We start from the raw sequence: 15,931 nt of genomic DNA on the forward strand, positions 1-15,931 counted from the left end.
TCTTCTGGGACTTTCTGCTTAGGAGCCTGTCACTGAAGAATTATCTGATGTTTAGAACATTGTTGTACTTATGAAGTGATTCTGGAAATATCTTTGCTGTGGGAATCTCCCATCTGCCTAAGTGGTTGGAATTGCCTTCTGTAGTCCATATATACACAAGTAGATCTTGCATTGTAATAAACTGGTGCTTTTGCTTAAGCTTACAGCCATATTTAATATAGCGTGAGAAATTTTAAGCTTTAAACATGCTATCCTACAGTGTAGTACTCAACTTGATTGTTTAAAATAATTTTCAAAGAACAATTACAAAGGCAAAATTATTTATCTGGACATCTCATATTATCATCTTTTAAAATCTAAATTAATGCATAGCTATAACCTTAATTTATATAATTTTCTAAGTGGGCTAACCAGGATTTGCATGTATATCATTTGCTGAAAGCGTCAAATCTAGATGCTTAAATCATCCTTCTAAAATAATATGCTGTTATGGATATTGGTTGATAAACAGTGATGTTTGTAAGTGTCTGCTATCTTGATCAGTTGAAGGCAGTCACCTAACCCTTTAGAGATTTCTCTGTACAGTATCCCATTCCTTTCCCACGTGATACTTTCCTTGCTGTTCCATAAAGATTGATTTTTCTTAAAGTCAGCTAGAAAGACAGAAATAGGTATGAGAGAGACACATACAGAGTATATACATAGACACAGAGAGAGAGAGAGAGAGAGAGAGAGAGAGAGAGAGAGAGAGAGAGAGAGAGAGAGAGAAGACATATACACAGAAAGAGATGCAGAAAGCAGCCTTGGGGTAGTCACACATTCAAACTCATACAACAAACAGACAGGGTGGAATGTACAGGGAACATGAAGTAGAAGTTTCCAATTTAGATGTACTCTTTGTTCAATACCTCTGAGGGAAAGGCTTTCATTTCTTTCCTTAACTCATCTCAGATTCATTATTAATCATCAATGTGTTTAATCTGTTCTCATAGGCAGTATCTATTAGCTGGTGCCATCTTTTTTTTTTTTTTGCATAAGCTTAATGTGGGAAAGTATATAATTCACCATGATGGAAAGCAAGGAGCCCTGCCATGTGAACGTTGTCCAAGGTCTCAGAATCATGTACTTTAAGGACAGACCCCCAGGTCTGGGCTTGTGTTTCTGAGCTCTCACCTCCATAATGAGCTGGAATCTATTTCAACCTGTCAAAATCATCACAACAGTTTTTGATCCTCAGAAGTCTTCTGAGACACCTGGGCCTCATTATAATCGTGAAAAGAGTTGATTTCCTAGCTAGAATCTCTAAAGAGACTTGGGTAATTCTGGAGACTTCTTCCTCTGCTTATGCAGATGTGCATGCATGTACATTGAGAATCACAGAGCACAATCAGGAATATATTTATGAGTAATTTTTTAAACAGTATCTATTATAGTCCTAAGTCTAGTTGTTGTCTCCTTGTTTGTTTTTAATAAAATCTGGACAGTGTTCCCAAGGTGTTTCTCTATTTTACTCCCCACACATTACAAGCAGGATATGATATTGTGCCATATCCAACATTATTTCAGTTCATTATTTTCTTTGACTGAGGTGTTCCAGCAACTCTACAATGTGTTCAAGCCTGATATTTTGTTTCCCACAGGAACTCTTGGTATTATTTTTCTTTGACTCACAGCATTTTTCATTTCTTTTTTCATTTCATTTTTGTGGGTATTTCTAGCTACTTATTGAACTCAATTTTCATATCCTGAGTTGTCTTCATTTCCTTCAGGCATCTGCTATTATTTCTTGTCCATGAATCATTTTGTTCCTGTCCTCTCTGAGTTGATTGACATGCATCTCCTGATCCTCACTCTGAGTTTTCAGTTCTGTATCTTGGATATCATATAAATTGCTCTCTTTAGGGGATATATACTATACTTTGAGAGTAGGACATTTTAACATCATAATTTTAAGTTTTTGGCCCAGGAGTCCGGTATTGCAACATGAGAAGTTAGTCAACATAATTTGGTTTGAATGGCCCAGAACCCAGGTGCAGTGTCCTACTACATCCAGTTCTGGTCTGGAATGGCAGCAATCTTGTGGGGAAGCTGTGTAGTGTAGGCCCTGGGCATCCTGACAGCTGCAGTTGTGTGGAAGGCACCCTGCAACAGAGTTGGTGGAGTGGTATTTGACGGGAGGGAGGGCCTACTTGCCTGATTAGGTGCATTTAGGAAAACAACCAAAACAAGCGAAAAACAAGAACAAGAAACAACCAAAACAAGAAAAAAAAAACCGGGTCTCAAGGTTAGACATATCCAGCCAGGTGCAGCTGCTGGGAGTTACTAGCACTACTACATTTTTCTTCTGCCTTCTTTCCCGTGAAGAGATAAAATTCCTGGTCAGTCACCTAACGTGCTGCATCAGGGAAGGTTTGCATACCAAGCTGGAATATACACTGGTGTGAAATGCTTCAGAGTTGAGTCCTGGTGGTCTTTGTGGTTTCAATATCTGGGCATAACACTATGAACTGGGTTTCATTGTAATGTTTTAATGACTTTTATGGATTCCAGAACATTCTTCTAAAACAACATTGTAGATCCTATGCAGTATCTGTAGTTTGTACATGGAGATTCTCTTTGGTAAAGCCTTAAAGAGCTCTCCGAATTCAAATTCATCCATTCTTTCTTAACACCTGTATTCCTCCATTTGCCATTTTAAGAGAGTACCTATTTGCCAGGACAATGAATTTATATGCCTCCTCAGAGAGCTTTGTAGATATTAATCATATGAAGATACAGTGCAGGTTTGATTGGATTAGAAAGTTTACATTATAAAGCACCATCATATGGATTGTGGCTATTAAAATGTACTGTGTGAAGTTAAATTCTCCATTGAACATGAAGATAGGATAGCAGTAAGGTATCGCTGAGGAGAAGATCTATTGTAGGTTCTGTTAACCCTGAACATCACCAGAGAAAAACCAACTACAGCATGTGGGCAAGATTTATTAAATATTACATCCTGAGAAAAGACAGACTTTGGACACATGCTACAGGGAGTTTTAAAGATAATCACATAGTTTATTGTAGTTTCCCATGAGTCTTTATGATTTTCCTTTGTCTTGCACATGGCAGCATTCCAGTAAAGTACCTGGTTCGTGGGCAAGTGTTGCTTATTGGTTAATTTGAGGCTTTACATTCTGAGGGAGAAAAGAGCCAGAGCTATCTGGCTGGGTGTAGACATAACCTGCCCATGAGCAGAGGGGAAGGGGTATGGAGGAAGTGAAGAGAGGATAGAGGCCTGGGCAAAAGAGGAACCAGGAGCCAAGAAACCACCTAGCCAACAATGTCCACATGGCTATGTTAATAGGCACACCAGTTATCCTTTTGTTCTGAGTTTCTCTGAGACCTAACAAGGTCCTGACCTGCCCTGGTTGCAAAGAGGTCTTGTTGGAGTTCATGTGCTTAGATTCTGTGGGTCAGAATAGATTTCTTGCAGTCTTCCTTCCTCCTGTTCAGGGTTCCTGGGCAAAGGACTCTGAATGTGTGTGAACTGTGTGAAGGAGTCTCACATTTCATAGAGAAACTGAAATCTTCAGAGAAAAAGAGACATTTTCTGTGGTATCTTCCCTTTCCTTCATTTATATCCTTTTGCCAGGTGTTGGCATTTTGATTTTGACTTATGAAAAGTTCCACATTCTTTGCGACCATAGTTTTCCCACATTCAGGTCTCCCTCTGCTTAGCTTAATCTGCTCACACTTAAATTTAAGAGCGAGCCCTGGATGGTAAAGAACAAACGATTCAGATGTGATAGAGGGATTTAACAAGGGGTGGGGTGGGTCCTGATGTGTTTATGAAAAGATAAAGAGAGAAAGAATATGTTCTATGAGGCTGTGGTGAAGTATGGAGGAAGGGGGTGCCTCAGAGGGCCCATGCCAAGGCATCCCTTTCTGTCCTGGGTTATACCCGTCCCGCAGGAACGCACACAGGACACAAGTCAAGACCTTTCGTGGTTACACTTTATTCATAATCGTGAGGTAGAACAAAGAAGGATAGAAACGTGTTGCTATATATACCCACAGGTGTGACGTGTTAATACTACTGGCGGTTCCACCCACAGTCTCAAATGTCCCCGGGGACGGACTAGTGACTTGGTGGGCATTTGCTCCGGCACATGCGCACAATGGAGCTTTATTGGCATCTAGTGAAGGCACGTATTATCACGGCTTCCTACCCCTTCCCCCTGAAGGACCAGCCACTAGAGGCTGGCCATCAACACATGGAGAGAGAGGGAAGGGATTGGTGAAGGGAAGGTTTAAGGAAAGAGCCCAACAGGGCAATAGAGTAGCAGAGGGAAGCAAGAGAGCAAGAGATCAAGAGAGCAAGGATGAGGCAAGCAGCCCTTTTTATAGTGGGTCAGGCCTACCACTGTTGCCAGGTAACTATGGGGAGGAGCTACCTGGATTTTGGGCACTGGGCATGGGGAAAAGGGGGGGGGGTGGGAGAAAAAAAAACTTCATCTCACCAGAGTTCTGTTTCTCTGGGCAAGAGTCTGGCTGTGGGAAGCCACTGGATGTCAGCTCGCCCGGGGTGTGGCGGTGGCAGGGAAGGTGGAGGGAGTACAAGGGGCAGTCCTAAGTCTCTGGGCCTCATGGAGGCCAGGTTCTCAGTCTCCAACAACCCAGACACCATTGGAGATCATAGAAGAGCTGAGCACAAAATCCCCCCCCCCCCCAGCCCCCGTCGGCTTGGACAGCCCTTGGGCAGAAGGGAGAGGAGGGCAGGGGGAGAGGTCACTGGGTGGTTCCCATGCTGGCAAGAGACTTTGGTCTGGTCCATGGCAGCACAGGAAGGCCTTCCAGCTGGAGGTTAGACAGGGCTATTTAGAGGAAAGCCTATTTTTTTTTTTTTTTTTTTTGGTTTTTTGAGACAGGGTTTCTCTGTATAGCCCTGGCTGTCCTGGAACTCACTTTGTAGACCAGGCTGGCCTCGAACTCAGAAATCCGCCTGCCTCTGCCTCCCGAGTGCTGGGATTAAGAAAGCCTATCCTATTTTTTAAGCATGGAGGGCCTTGATGAACAGAGACAGTCTCTAGTTTTAGAGCTTTATTGTAGGAAGGTAGAAAGAGAGAGAGAGAGGCTGGCCATGGTCATGTGGAGAGAGCGGGGCACAGAAAGAGAGTAGGACAGCTAGAGATGAGATTAAGAAAGGTAAGCGCTTAAAGAGAGAGAGGAGGGGCTAAGTAGTCCCTTTTACAGTGAGCTAGGCTATATGTTGTTGTCAGGTAACTGTGGGGAGGAACATACCTGACCATAGCCAGGAAACTGTCGGGGTGGAGTCCAGCCAGAATGCCAGGAGCTTGGGACATTGTCTGTGTGACTTATAGTCTCAGAATTATGGAGTTGGGGGCACTGTGGTGTCAGGCACCTTTCTCTGGGAAAGTGGCTCACTGTTCCATCCCTTGTAGAGTTTATTTACTGGGTCACCTGAGCAAGCCTCAATAAACCAAAATAGGCTGCCTTCCACAGCCCCACACCTGCCTGTTGCCAGGTAACTGTGGGGGTGGAATTTAGACAGAATGCTTACATTCCCCCATTTTGGTTTAATTAAAGAAGAAGAAATTAGAAAGAGGTGATGGTAAAGCAGCAATAGGGTCATCGTAATATCTGACTACTTCCGGCTGGTTTGGGGACGGCAGATCTCTAGGGAACCTAGACAAGTGGGTATGTGGAGTATTTGTCCAGTCTTAGGAGAGTTGGATGTTTCCTGCTGTCCAGAGCTTGTGAAGCTATGTAAGCATAGGTCAGAAGGAAAATATCCAGTAGATCCATCTGTGTCTGTGACAGGAGACTGGAGCATCTGGAGGTTGCTTCTCTGGAGCTGTCCTGGACATGGTAAGTGCCTGGACTTGACAAAATGTTGAAACACATTATTGTAAGTAGAGAATAAGATGAAGTGCTTTTCAGAGAAAGAAAAATTTTCTCTTAAGATATATATTTGAAACCCAGAGGAATCCCACCCTTTGAAATAGGTAGTAAGTGGGAAATTTGGTCAGATTTTCTTATCTGGGTAGTGTCTATTTGGTCCATGAGAGGTAGATCTGAATGGGTTTCCTGTAGTTTATAAGTTTGCAAAAGAGATAACAATATGAGTTAATAACACGGACAGTTTTTAAGATGAGCATTTTCGGGGCAGAAGAAACAATAATTTGTGATGAAAAAGTTGGGTCATATAGTGGAATGTTTCATTAGAGTTAGAACAAGAATAATATTAGGACAGTGTCCTGTCAAGAAGAGGAAGGTAAGGTAGTAACAGATGACATCTGTGAAAGCTTTTTCTAGCTGTCAAGGTATAGTTATCTTAGCTGTCAATGTAGTCAGAAGTCTGGGGAAGAATAAACAATACTCTAGCAGTCATACACTAGCCAATAGTTCCCTGTGGTCTCCATGGCAACTTGGGCAGTCTATCTTTCAAGCACAGAAGACACAGGGCTTTTCTTCTCTCTGGAATGGATAAATGTCACATGAGAAACAGCTTTTCTTGATTTAGACAATGTAAGTCATGTGACTCAGGGTATCCAGTTTTGTCCACTGTGTTTTTCAGTGATTATCATATCCGTGCAGTATCTTGTAGCTGTGTCACCAACTTCTGTGACCTCGTGGGAGAAACTGTTAGAGGCCTTAAGAATTCTGTCATAAACTTAATGATTAGCAGGCTTCTGACATGATTGAGGGCTCTATCAATTGGTTATAACCAAATAGAATTTAATGGCAGTAGGAAAAATCATCATCTTCCAAGATAGGCTGGGAAGGAGACTCTTAAGTCACTTTGACAGGCTGTGTAAGGAGAGAAAAGTACCTTTTGTATTAGTAACGAAACACGTGTCTAGGAACAGAATAAGAGCTGACAGCAGTGGGTTGAGATTGAATTGTGCTGCCAGACAAGCCGTGGGAATGGCTTGTCTGTAGAGTGAGGGACTGGCTGGCACACACCTGTAGTGGGAGTGGAAAGTGAAACACCTGAAGTAGCATGTTTTGTATCCTAGCAACATGCATGCTATTCTTGTGGAGTCACTAGCCTTCACTTTATATATCCTAGGCAGAGAGGGTATGAGAGAAAGAGGGAAGGAGGGAGGGAGGGAGGGAGGGAGGGAGGGAGGGAGGGAGGGAGGGAGGGAGGGAGGGGCTTTCTCACATGCACAGGTGCAGGCAGCCAAGACCTGTGTGGGAGAGAGCATGTGGGAAAGCAAGTCTCAGGCAGGATCTCTGGAAGGATGCAAGGGGCTTTGCCAGACCTGCTTTCAGGAGAACCAGCTGAAGAGTGGCTGCAGCAGGCCCCAAATAAGGGAGGGGGAGGGGAAAGTCTATGCTCTGGGTCACTGGCAGTCAGCAAAAGACAGACCCATGGGTGAGACACATGGGGACTGGGGATTAATGCTCGGAGCCACTGCTCCTGAGCCACTGAGATAAGTTGTCCAGGCCTGACTTGGAATTTACAGCCAAAGGAAAGTAAGTGTCTCAGAAGTTAAGAGGAAAGTGTCACGCAAGGGAATAAGTCCTAGAATGAGGATCATGGTAGCACAGGGTTAGCTCCAAGTTCAAGAACTCTTTGGTAGGACCATGAGGTCATTTACTCTAACCAATGGGGGATGGGGTTTCCCAGGACGGGGCTAGGGAGTGTTGGTCTAGATGCAAACCTACAGAGTTTCTAAATCCCAGTCCTGGTACCACATGATGTGTTTATAAAAAGATAAAGAGAGAAAGAATAGGTTCTATGGGTGTGTGGTGAGGTATGGGGGAAGGGGGTGTCTCAGTGGGCCTATGCCTAGACATCCCTTTCCCCTGAGGGACCAGCCACATGATGGTATAGTATAGAACAGAGTTTATTCAGGGCATGGGGAGGGGAGTTAAGAAGGTAGTAGAGGTAGAGAAATACAGAGAAAGGGAGAAAGTAGAGAAGTAGAGGCCAGCCATGAACATGTGAAGAGAGGGGAAGGGAATGGGGAAGGGACGGGGGAAGGAAGAGCCCAAGAGGGCAAGAGAGAAGCAAGAGATCAAGAGAGCAAGGATGGTGCAAGCAGCCCCTTTTGCAGTGGCCAGGCCTACCTGACTGTTGCCAGATAAATGTGAGGGTGGAGTTTAGACAGAATACTAACAGTTCTCCACTGTCAGTAGAAAGAGGACATGAATTTGGTTTAGACAGATTCTATTTCAATAATGATTCTAGAAAATTTCACTTTGAATAATTTTTTTTTTTTTTTTTTTTTTTTTGGTTTTTCGAGACAGGGTTTCTCTGTGTAGCCCTGGCTGTCCTGGCACTCACTTTGTAGACCAGGCTGGCCTCGAACTCAGAAATCCGCCTGCCTCTGCCTCCCGAGTGCTGGGATTAAAGGCATGCGCCACCACGCCCGGCTCACTTTGAATAATATTAAATGTGGTAATTTCAATTTCCTGTTAGAGGCAGTACAGACACCAATGAGTTGATTGCAATATTTGATTAGTTTTGAGTTTCTGAAATAACTGTTGCCCATTGACAATAGTTTCTTTTACCCATACTGAAAGCAGCCTCAGGCTATATGTGTGACAAGGCTCAGGTTTATACATGTAGCAAATGTCAGTGGTAGTTTCCCTCCCAGGGCCTGTGTCCTTCCTTATTGGATTTTAGCCAGATTCTCAGTTTAGTCTAAGCAATTTTTCCTGAGGAGTGGGCCTCAGCTTGAAGAGGAAAGCCTTTTGTTATCCACAGATAGTCTTGCCACTATGATACTAGTGGCCATGCCTTGCCTGGCAGATTGAGATTGTAGCACACAGGATGCAAATCTCCATATGGCCTTTGATAACTCTCTCTCCTGCCCCAGACACTATGAATGCTTCCACCAGGCAGTCCAAGATATTTGATGGCAGAGCGAACTGTGTGATCTGAGGGGTTTTTTGTGTCTGTAGATCTTCATTTTTCCGAGGTATGTTTCTGCTTTTCTTACATTCTTGAGAGGTTTTATACTGAGCAATGTCTAATTTTTACCACAGAGGTATAAATGTACCTTTTATTCTCATAATGCAATTGTTGTTTGGGATGATTACTGCCTTTGCTTGTTAAGCTAGGCCTAGTCCTGGAAGCCTCTTGCCTCCCTACAATCTTATCTAGACCTAGAGTGTTTTCAGCCTCTGAAATTTGCTGTTGAATAAGCTCCCCCTTTCTTGTTCCTTCTCAACTCTTTCTCTTCTTTTTTTTATTAGATATTTTCTTCCCTTACATTTCAAATGCTATCCCCTTTCCTAGTTTCCCCCATGAAAATCCACTATACCCTCACCCCTCATCCTGCTCCCCAACCTACCCACTCCTGCTTCCTGGCCTGCCTTGGACATCACGGTGGGAATTTCACCTAAGTGGTCAGGAACCCAAGGTGACTGGAACCAGGTTGGGAATAGGATCGGCGTGACAGACAGACAGGCACTCAGTGGTGAAGCTGCTGCTGCTGCTATAAAATCTTTACTTCAGGGTTCAGATTATATACACAATCAAGACGAAACAATTTTCTCTTGGCAAATCACACATCGTAGTTCTTCTTCTTCTTCTTCTTTTTTTTTTTTTAAAGATTTATTTATTTATTATATGCAAGTACACTGTAGCTGTCTACAGACACTCCAGAAGAGGGCGCCAGATCTCGTTGCGGATGGTTGTGAGCCACCATGTGGTTTCTGGGATTTGAACTCTGGACCTTCGGAAGAGCAGTCGGGTGCTCTTACCCACTGAGCCATCTCACCAGTCCCCATAGTTCTTCTTTAAACCTAACACAAATATAGCTTACTAGGAAATTAAATCACCCCTCGGCACTCACCTGTGGTTTTGCTGCCAGACTGAACTTTCATATTGACTCAAGGCTCTCATAACCTTTTATTTACTACTCTAATAATCTCATTCAACAACACATGCATTGTCAATCTAAACTTTGTAATATTTCTTGCTTATTTCTTTTATTCCCAAATACGTCTACTCCTGACCATCTAGAAGTATCTCCAAATGATAGGAAAACATACACCTGCCATCTCAAGGTCCACTGTTGCTCATCTGTTAGGCACACCAAGGAGCCCTACTTCTTTTTATTCTTTCCCATAGACTTAATTCTGAAATTTCATTTTCTTCCCCTTTTTCACAATCCATCTGACTACGTTCTTATCTTAACTTCCAGTCCAGAGAAGTGGAGTATCTGTTGGGTTAAACTTATAAGGGCCACGATATCTAGGTTCTTCCCACCATCCTCTACTCAGCTTCCCTAGAACTGACTTAATTCCCCATCTTCACTGTTAATCCTAATTCCTGTAAATTCTGGATTTCTTCGTCCTGTATAGTTTCTCTTTTACTTCTGACAAGTTTATTAATGCCTAATTCTAATTGTTGTATTAAATTAATGTCAGTGCCCAAAATCATATTTTCTCTTTGCAAGATCTGCAAAATCAATTGTGCTGCTTCAGACAAAGTCTCTGGTGGGATGACATTGCGGGCAAATTGAGTCAGGCTCTCATCTATTTTTGCTACAGACACTGGCGCCATGGTTGTGGACACTGTGGTCGAAGCACCCAGCACAGTTTCCTGGCTAGTATTTTCAATTCTTAAAACATCTAAAGATACATCTTTCCAAATCACAAAGTTCTTTGTATCAGCAACTGCCATCCAGGCAAACATGCCAAGGACATTCTTTGTCATCCCAGAAGGGGACATGGGAGGGACAGGCAGACTGCCAGGGACTTCCAGGAGGCCTAGCTCCACAGAGCACAAACCTCGGGTCTGGTAGCCATTCAATGAATTTTTCTTTCATTGCTACACAGACTCCACTGGAGTTGGAATGAGCTTGGGTTCCCAATGGAGGAGCTGGAGAAAAGACTCAAGGAACTGAAGGATCCAAGGCTACATCTGCCTACGTAGCAGAGGATGTCCTTATTAGATATCAATGAGAGGAGAGGCCCTTGGTCATGGGAAGGCTCCATACCCCAGTGCAGGGGAATGTCAGGGTTGGGAGGCAGGAGTAGGTGTGTGTGGGAGCACCTGTACAGAAGCACAGGGAGGGAGGATGGAATACAGGGCTTCCAGAGGGACAAACCAGGAAAGGGGATTACATGAAATATAAATTAATAAAATATCAGCGTCAAACAACTTTAGCCATGGTGAAAATTCTCTGGCATTCATTTGTGGTTCTGAGAATGAAACAACTATTTAGACTTAAGTATGAACTAATACACTTGAAAAATATATTTGATGCATAAAAATATAATTGAAGCATAAAAAAATGTCCAAAGTAGATTCCACAAAGTTGTGTTCCAATTTGCACATATCTCTCCTGGCCTAAATCCTTGTGAAAATACACACACACAAACACACACACACACACACACACACACACACACACACACACACACACTTACTCATGAATGCATTCATTCCTATTAAGGTTTCTTAAAGCCTATCTACAAAATTTCTCTTCAGCATGAATTTATTCATGTAACAGATACCAAGCAACAAGGCTTCAAGTCAGAAAAGTCAATCCTTCCTCAAGAGTGGCATCATAATTTTTGAATAGATTGTTGACCCTTATCAGACTCGTTTCTTCAGAATCAATAATCTTGTGTGACTGGATATAAGTGTGTTACATAAGAATACTAGCAAATCCTTTATAGACATGTATTCCACTCAGTATACATTTTTTTCAGATGCTCAATACTACAGTAATATGCAAAATATCTAACAGGTTCATTATGCACTAAAGTTTGTACTCTTGTGTAAAGGTATCAGGAGGTACAATTCAGGTACAGGTTCAGCTCTTTATTGGATAAGTTAACAAAAGCAGTTTAGTCAAAAAGACCAAAGCCCCTGTCGTCTTCGGACTCCTCGGCCTCTTCCTTCTTTGCTTCCACTTTCTTCTCTTCAGCTGGGGTGGCAGCAGTGGATGGAGCAGGACCACCAGAAGGTGCAGCTCCAGCAGCTGGAGCAGGCCCATCAGCCTCAACATTGTAGATGAGGCTACCAATGTTGACATTGGCCAGAGCCTTTGCAGACAAGCCAGGCCAGAAAGGTTCAATGCTGACAACCGCTGCTTTAATGAGGGTATTGATCTTAACTTCCATGACCATCACCTTGTTGTCTTGCAGGGTGAGAGCAGAGTAGATGCAAGCAAGCTCGGAGATGGACACCATGTTGTGGACTGCTGGCACGGTGCCAGTCACCGGATGAAGTGAGGGCCTCACCCCAATGCAGCATTAGCAAACTGAACACATTAACAGGGTTTCTCTGTAGACATCCCAATGGCTATCTTAGTAAGGTGACAGTGACCTATAGGGACCTGTTCTGCCCCATGCCCATGTATGCTTCTCCCATACAGTGCCTTCCTGGCTGTGTTAAATCACCAGTGATGTGGACTAGATTCAGTCAGACCCTCAACTCTCAGGGGCCCCTTAACTGTCTGGAGAATCAGGGTGGTTCTGGTACACAGGCATGAAGGAGTCAGCGGGATGACAAACAGATGTAAACATAAGAAAGTGTTGATCTGAATGTAATTTCTCAAAGGAAACATCAGACTTATGATACAGAAGAAAATAAGGAAGTTACGTCACACATCACCCAAGGTACGCTGAGGTTACCCAATGCTTAATGACTCTTTACACAAAACAGAAGAATGCATACATAAAGACTGACAGGAACTAGGTAATGTAACAACTGAGACAAAGTCATCTCTATCTAAAGTCAGCTATATTCCTAAAAGCCAGGTGTGAGGTCATTATGTTCCCAGGGCAAGTCCTTTCTTGCCGAAGCCATAGTTCTAATTCTGATTTATTGTTTAGCCCACCACCAGCCAGCTCTTAGTAAATACCTAACTATGCTATGCTTCTGGGTTAGTGAAAGTATGTGCTAGGGAGTTCTGCTCTAGCTAACCTTCTCATGAATAATGCAATACTCTAGTTCCTCCTTAAACCACATCCCTTCCTACTTCCTAAACCATTGTAAATTCTTGTATATGTGAGTGACTGGGCTGTTATTCTAAGTGATTTTGTCAGGGACTTTCTTCTATTAAGTAATGTAGTCTGCCATATATAACTATAATAAGAATTCTAAACTTATTTTACTAAGCTTGCCCTGAGATTTATAACTCTATTTAGTAGATAGTAATGCCTGATTTCTTTCACTATCTCTTTTTTAATACTGGAGGCAATCCGTCTTAATCGGTAACATTCTTATGAAATCCCAAGTCCAGGGCCGGCTCAAGGGCTGGCTAGGACATTGGTGAAGGCCAGGAAACAAAGTTCAACCTAATTTAGGTATTTGACAAATCATTCCTTGGAGGCACTGATAATAACACAATACTGAAAGAAAGCACACAGATCCATTCACCTATTAACACAAGGTTAAGTTTTGAACATCCATGCTATGGGATGCCAAGGCTCCAGGAGACTAAGTTTCCAGGAAAGTTTTTGCCTCAGGACTTCGTCCAAGCTTTTGGGCTTGCCACACAGATTTAACTGGAGTGGCTATGGCACACCAGCACCTGGATCTGTAAGGTTCTGCAAAGAAAGGCTTTCCACGTTCACTCTTCTGCCTCACCAGTCTTGATTTCTGAACTTATAAATATGACCATAAGTTACTTGTGAAATAAAAGATGTTTAATTGAACAGAAGAATGAGGGCTGACCATGACTCAGAAGTTAAGAGCAGGTGTGGGGGTGGGATGTTGGTAAGCTCGGGAGATAGCTCAGTGGTTAAGAGTGCTGATTGTTCTTTCAGAGATCCTGAGTTCAATTCCCAGCAACCACAGGGTGGCTCACCACCATCTGTAATGGGATCTGATGTCCTCTTCAGGTGTGTCTGAAGAGAGCTACAGTGTACTCATATACATAAATACAAAATTAAAAAAATGTTAAGAGCACACTGGCCTGCTCTTGTAGAAGACTCAAAATTGATTCCAAGCATCAACATGGTGGCTCTCAAACATCTGTAGGGACCTGATTCCCTCTCCTAACTTCTGAGGGCACCAGAAAACAAGTCGTGTAAATATATGCAGGTTGGCGAAATGTTCACACTTGACAATAGACCAGAGATAGAAATTTGAAAATGGACAGAAACATAATAATAACACTAATATAATAAATCTTGAAAAATAATAAAGGCTGAGAGGGGAGTCATCGCTTCAGTCTCATTTATAAAGGGGGATACCTGCAGCAGATACCCTCAACAAACTCCCTGGCACATTTTCTTACATCACACCAAGAAAACAATACCAGACTTGGCCATGTGTCCCCTAAGAGTTTGACATTGGGCATCAGGGACAGAATGCTCAATACCACAAATGTGTCTGCTTCAGAGCTCTGTCAAGTGAGCTCAGTAGGCGCTTACCTACACACACATCCCATGAGGGATGGGAACACAAAGCAGACTGTTCTCAACTTTGAAATGTCATGTCTTGGAGAGCTGCAGCCGGAGAGCCTGGTTCAAAGGCAACATACTTAGTAAAGCTTGTGGTCTTAGACGAACTCATCTGTCCTTCCACATACATGTATGGAGTACTGGTGTGTCCCAAGCACTGGACTAGCCAGGGCACTAGGGAGAGAAATGGACAAGATCACCATTCCCGACTGCATGCAGCTGACATGCTCTGAAATAGTTTCCCCACCAGGGATGATATGGTGAGACTAGAAGTCAAGGACAGGTAGCCATAAAGAGCCCAGCAGAAGTTGGGACACTGTCAGTTCATTGAAAGTGAGCTACTGCCACCTCACAAGACATCTCCAATCTTGTCACCACAGCAGACTCAGTACTATTGCAAAAACAACCTCAGCATAAGTCTCCAGAATAAGCCTTGCTCAACACAAAAATAATCTGAAGTGTGAGGGAATTGAATAACAACTTATGTAAGTAGATACATATTTCCCACAGAATATTAAATTTAAGAACATACATTAACATTTTTAAAAATTACATTTATTGTTGGGTGTAGTGGCTCATGTCTTTAATGCCAGCACACAAGAGGCAGAGGCAGGTGGATTTCTGAGTTCCAGGCTAGCCTGGTTCATAGAGTTCTAGGACAGCCAGGGTAAGTAGTAAGATCTTGTCTTGAAAAAAATAATCAAAACAAAACAAAAATAACTGAATTTTAAAAAATCTATTTGTGGAGGGGAAACACAGCTTACAGGAGGCCATTTTTTCCTTCCTCCTGGGATCAGGGATCCAGCTGGGGAGTAGGTGCCTTTACCTACCAAACCATCTTGCTGGGTCATGAAAACATATTTTTAAACATGCTACATATGATTCCACTGTTTACATGGAAACAGCAGACATTCCATATAAGACTCTGAACCAAGCACTGCTTTAATCCTTTGGATGATGTTTTTATTTTGTTTTTATTTTAATTATTATTACTGAGGGTGGGGCTTGGGGTGGAGCTTGCAACCCACAGCCTTATGCATGGTAGACAGGTGCTCTACCACTGAGCAACATCCCCAGTCTTCAGGAGTGAATTTAAGCTCCTCAACTCATACAGACAAACAAATATGCCCAAGCCTTAGGAAGGGCATTGGAATTCTTCTCTTTACAGATGATGAAACTGAGGGGTAAAGCTGACCTTGGTGGTGCACATCTTTAATCCCAGTGCTCAGGTGGAGGGTGCATCTTTGAGTTCAAGTCCATCCTGGTATTCAGGGTGAATTCCTGGACAGTCAGGGCTACACAGAGAAATCAGGTCTCAAAAAACAAAACAAAAATACTTCATTGTTATTTATGTGTGATGTTTCATTGAATATAAGTCAGTGTACCATATGCATGCCTCGGACTCACAGAGGCTGAAAGAGAGCATCAGTTCCCTAGGAACTGCAGTCATAGTTGGTGGTCATGAGCCACTATGTGTGTACCTGAGAACAACCTTTGGTCCCCTGAAGATCAGCCAGTGCTCTTAACCACCAAGCCATCTCTT

At 42.9% G+C, this 15,931-nt stretch overlaps 3 protein-coding genes across 3 annotated transcripts in view; 1 reads left to right on the plus strand and 2 right to left on the minus strand.

The window, feature by feature from the left end:
* The window catches only part of LOC147004104 (uncharacterized), a 522,844-nt gene that overhangs the window by 210,236 nt on the left and 296,677 nt on the right, over window positions 1-15,931 (minus strand). The gene's annotated exons all lie outside the window — the stretch shown is intronic.
* Window positions 1-15,931, plus strand: part of LOC147004110 (uncharacterized) — a 76,371-nt gene that overhangs the window by 46,799 nt on the left and 13,641 nt on the right. The gene's annotated exons all lie outside the window — the stretch shown is intronic.
* Window positions 11,824-12,168, minus strand: LOC147004111 (large ribosomal subunit protein P1-like). Its single transcript, XM_085838688.1, has 2 exons — window positions 12,094-12,168; window positions 11,824-12,021 (listed from the first exon to the last, which is right to left on the minus strand). The coding sequence occupies exons 1-2, from the start codon at window positions 12,166-12,168 to the stop codon at window positions 11,824-11,826; spliced, it is 273 nt and encodes a 90-aa protein (XP_085694814.1).

Source organism: Mus caroli, unplaced genomic scaffold, assembly GCF_978045245.1.
Source record: "Mus caroli unplaced genomic scaffold, Mus_caroli_1 scaffold_6, whole genome shotgun sequence".
Classification (NCBI taxonomy): domain Eukaryota; kingdom Metazoa; phylum Chordata; class Mammalia; order Rodentia; family Muridae; genus Mus; species Mus caroli.

Excerpts from the sequence above, each read along its gene's own strand:
- LOC147004111 (XM_085838688.1), bottom strand. The coding sequence starts at position 12,168 with ATGGTGTCCATCTCCGAGCTTGCTTGCATCTACTCTGCTCTCACCCTG. Across the intron at positions 12,022-12,093 it reads ACAAGGTGATGGTCATGGAA|GCTCTGGCCAATGTCAACAT; the intron begins GTTAAGATCAAT and ends TTGTCTGCAAAG.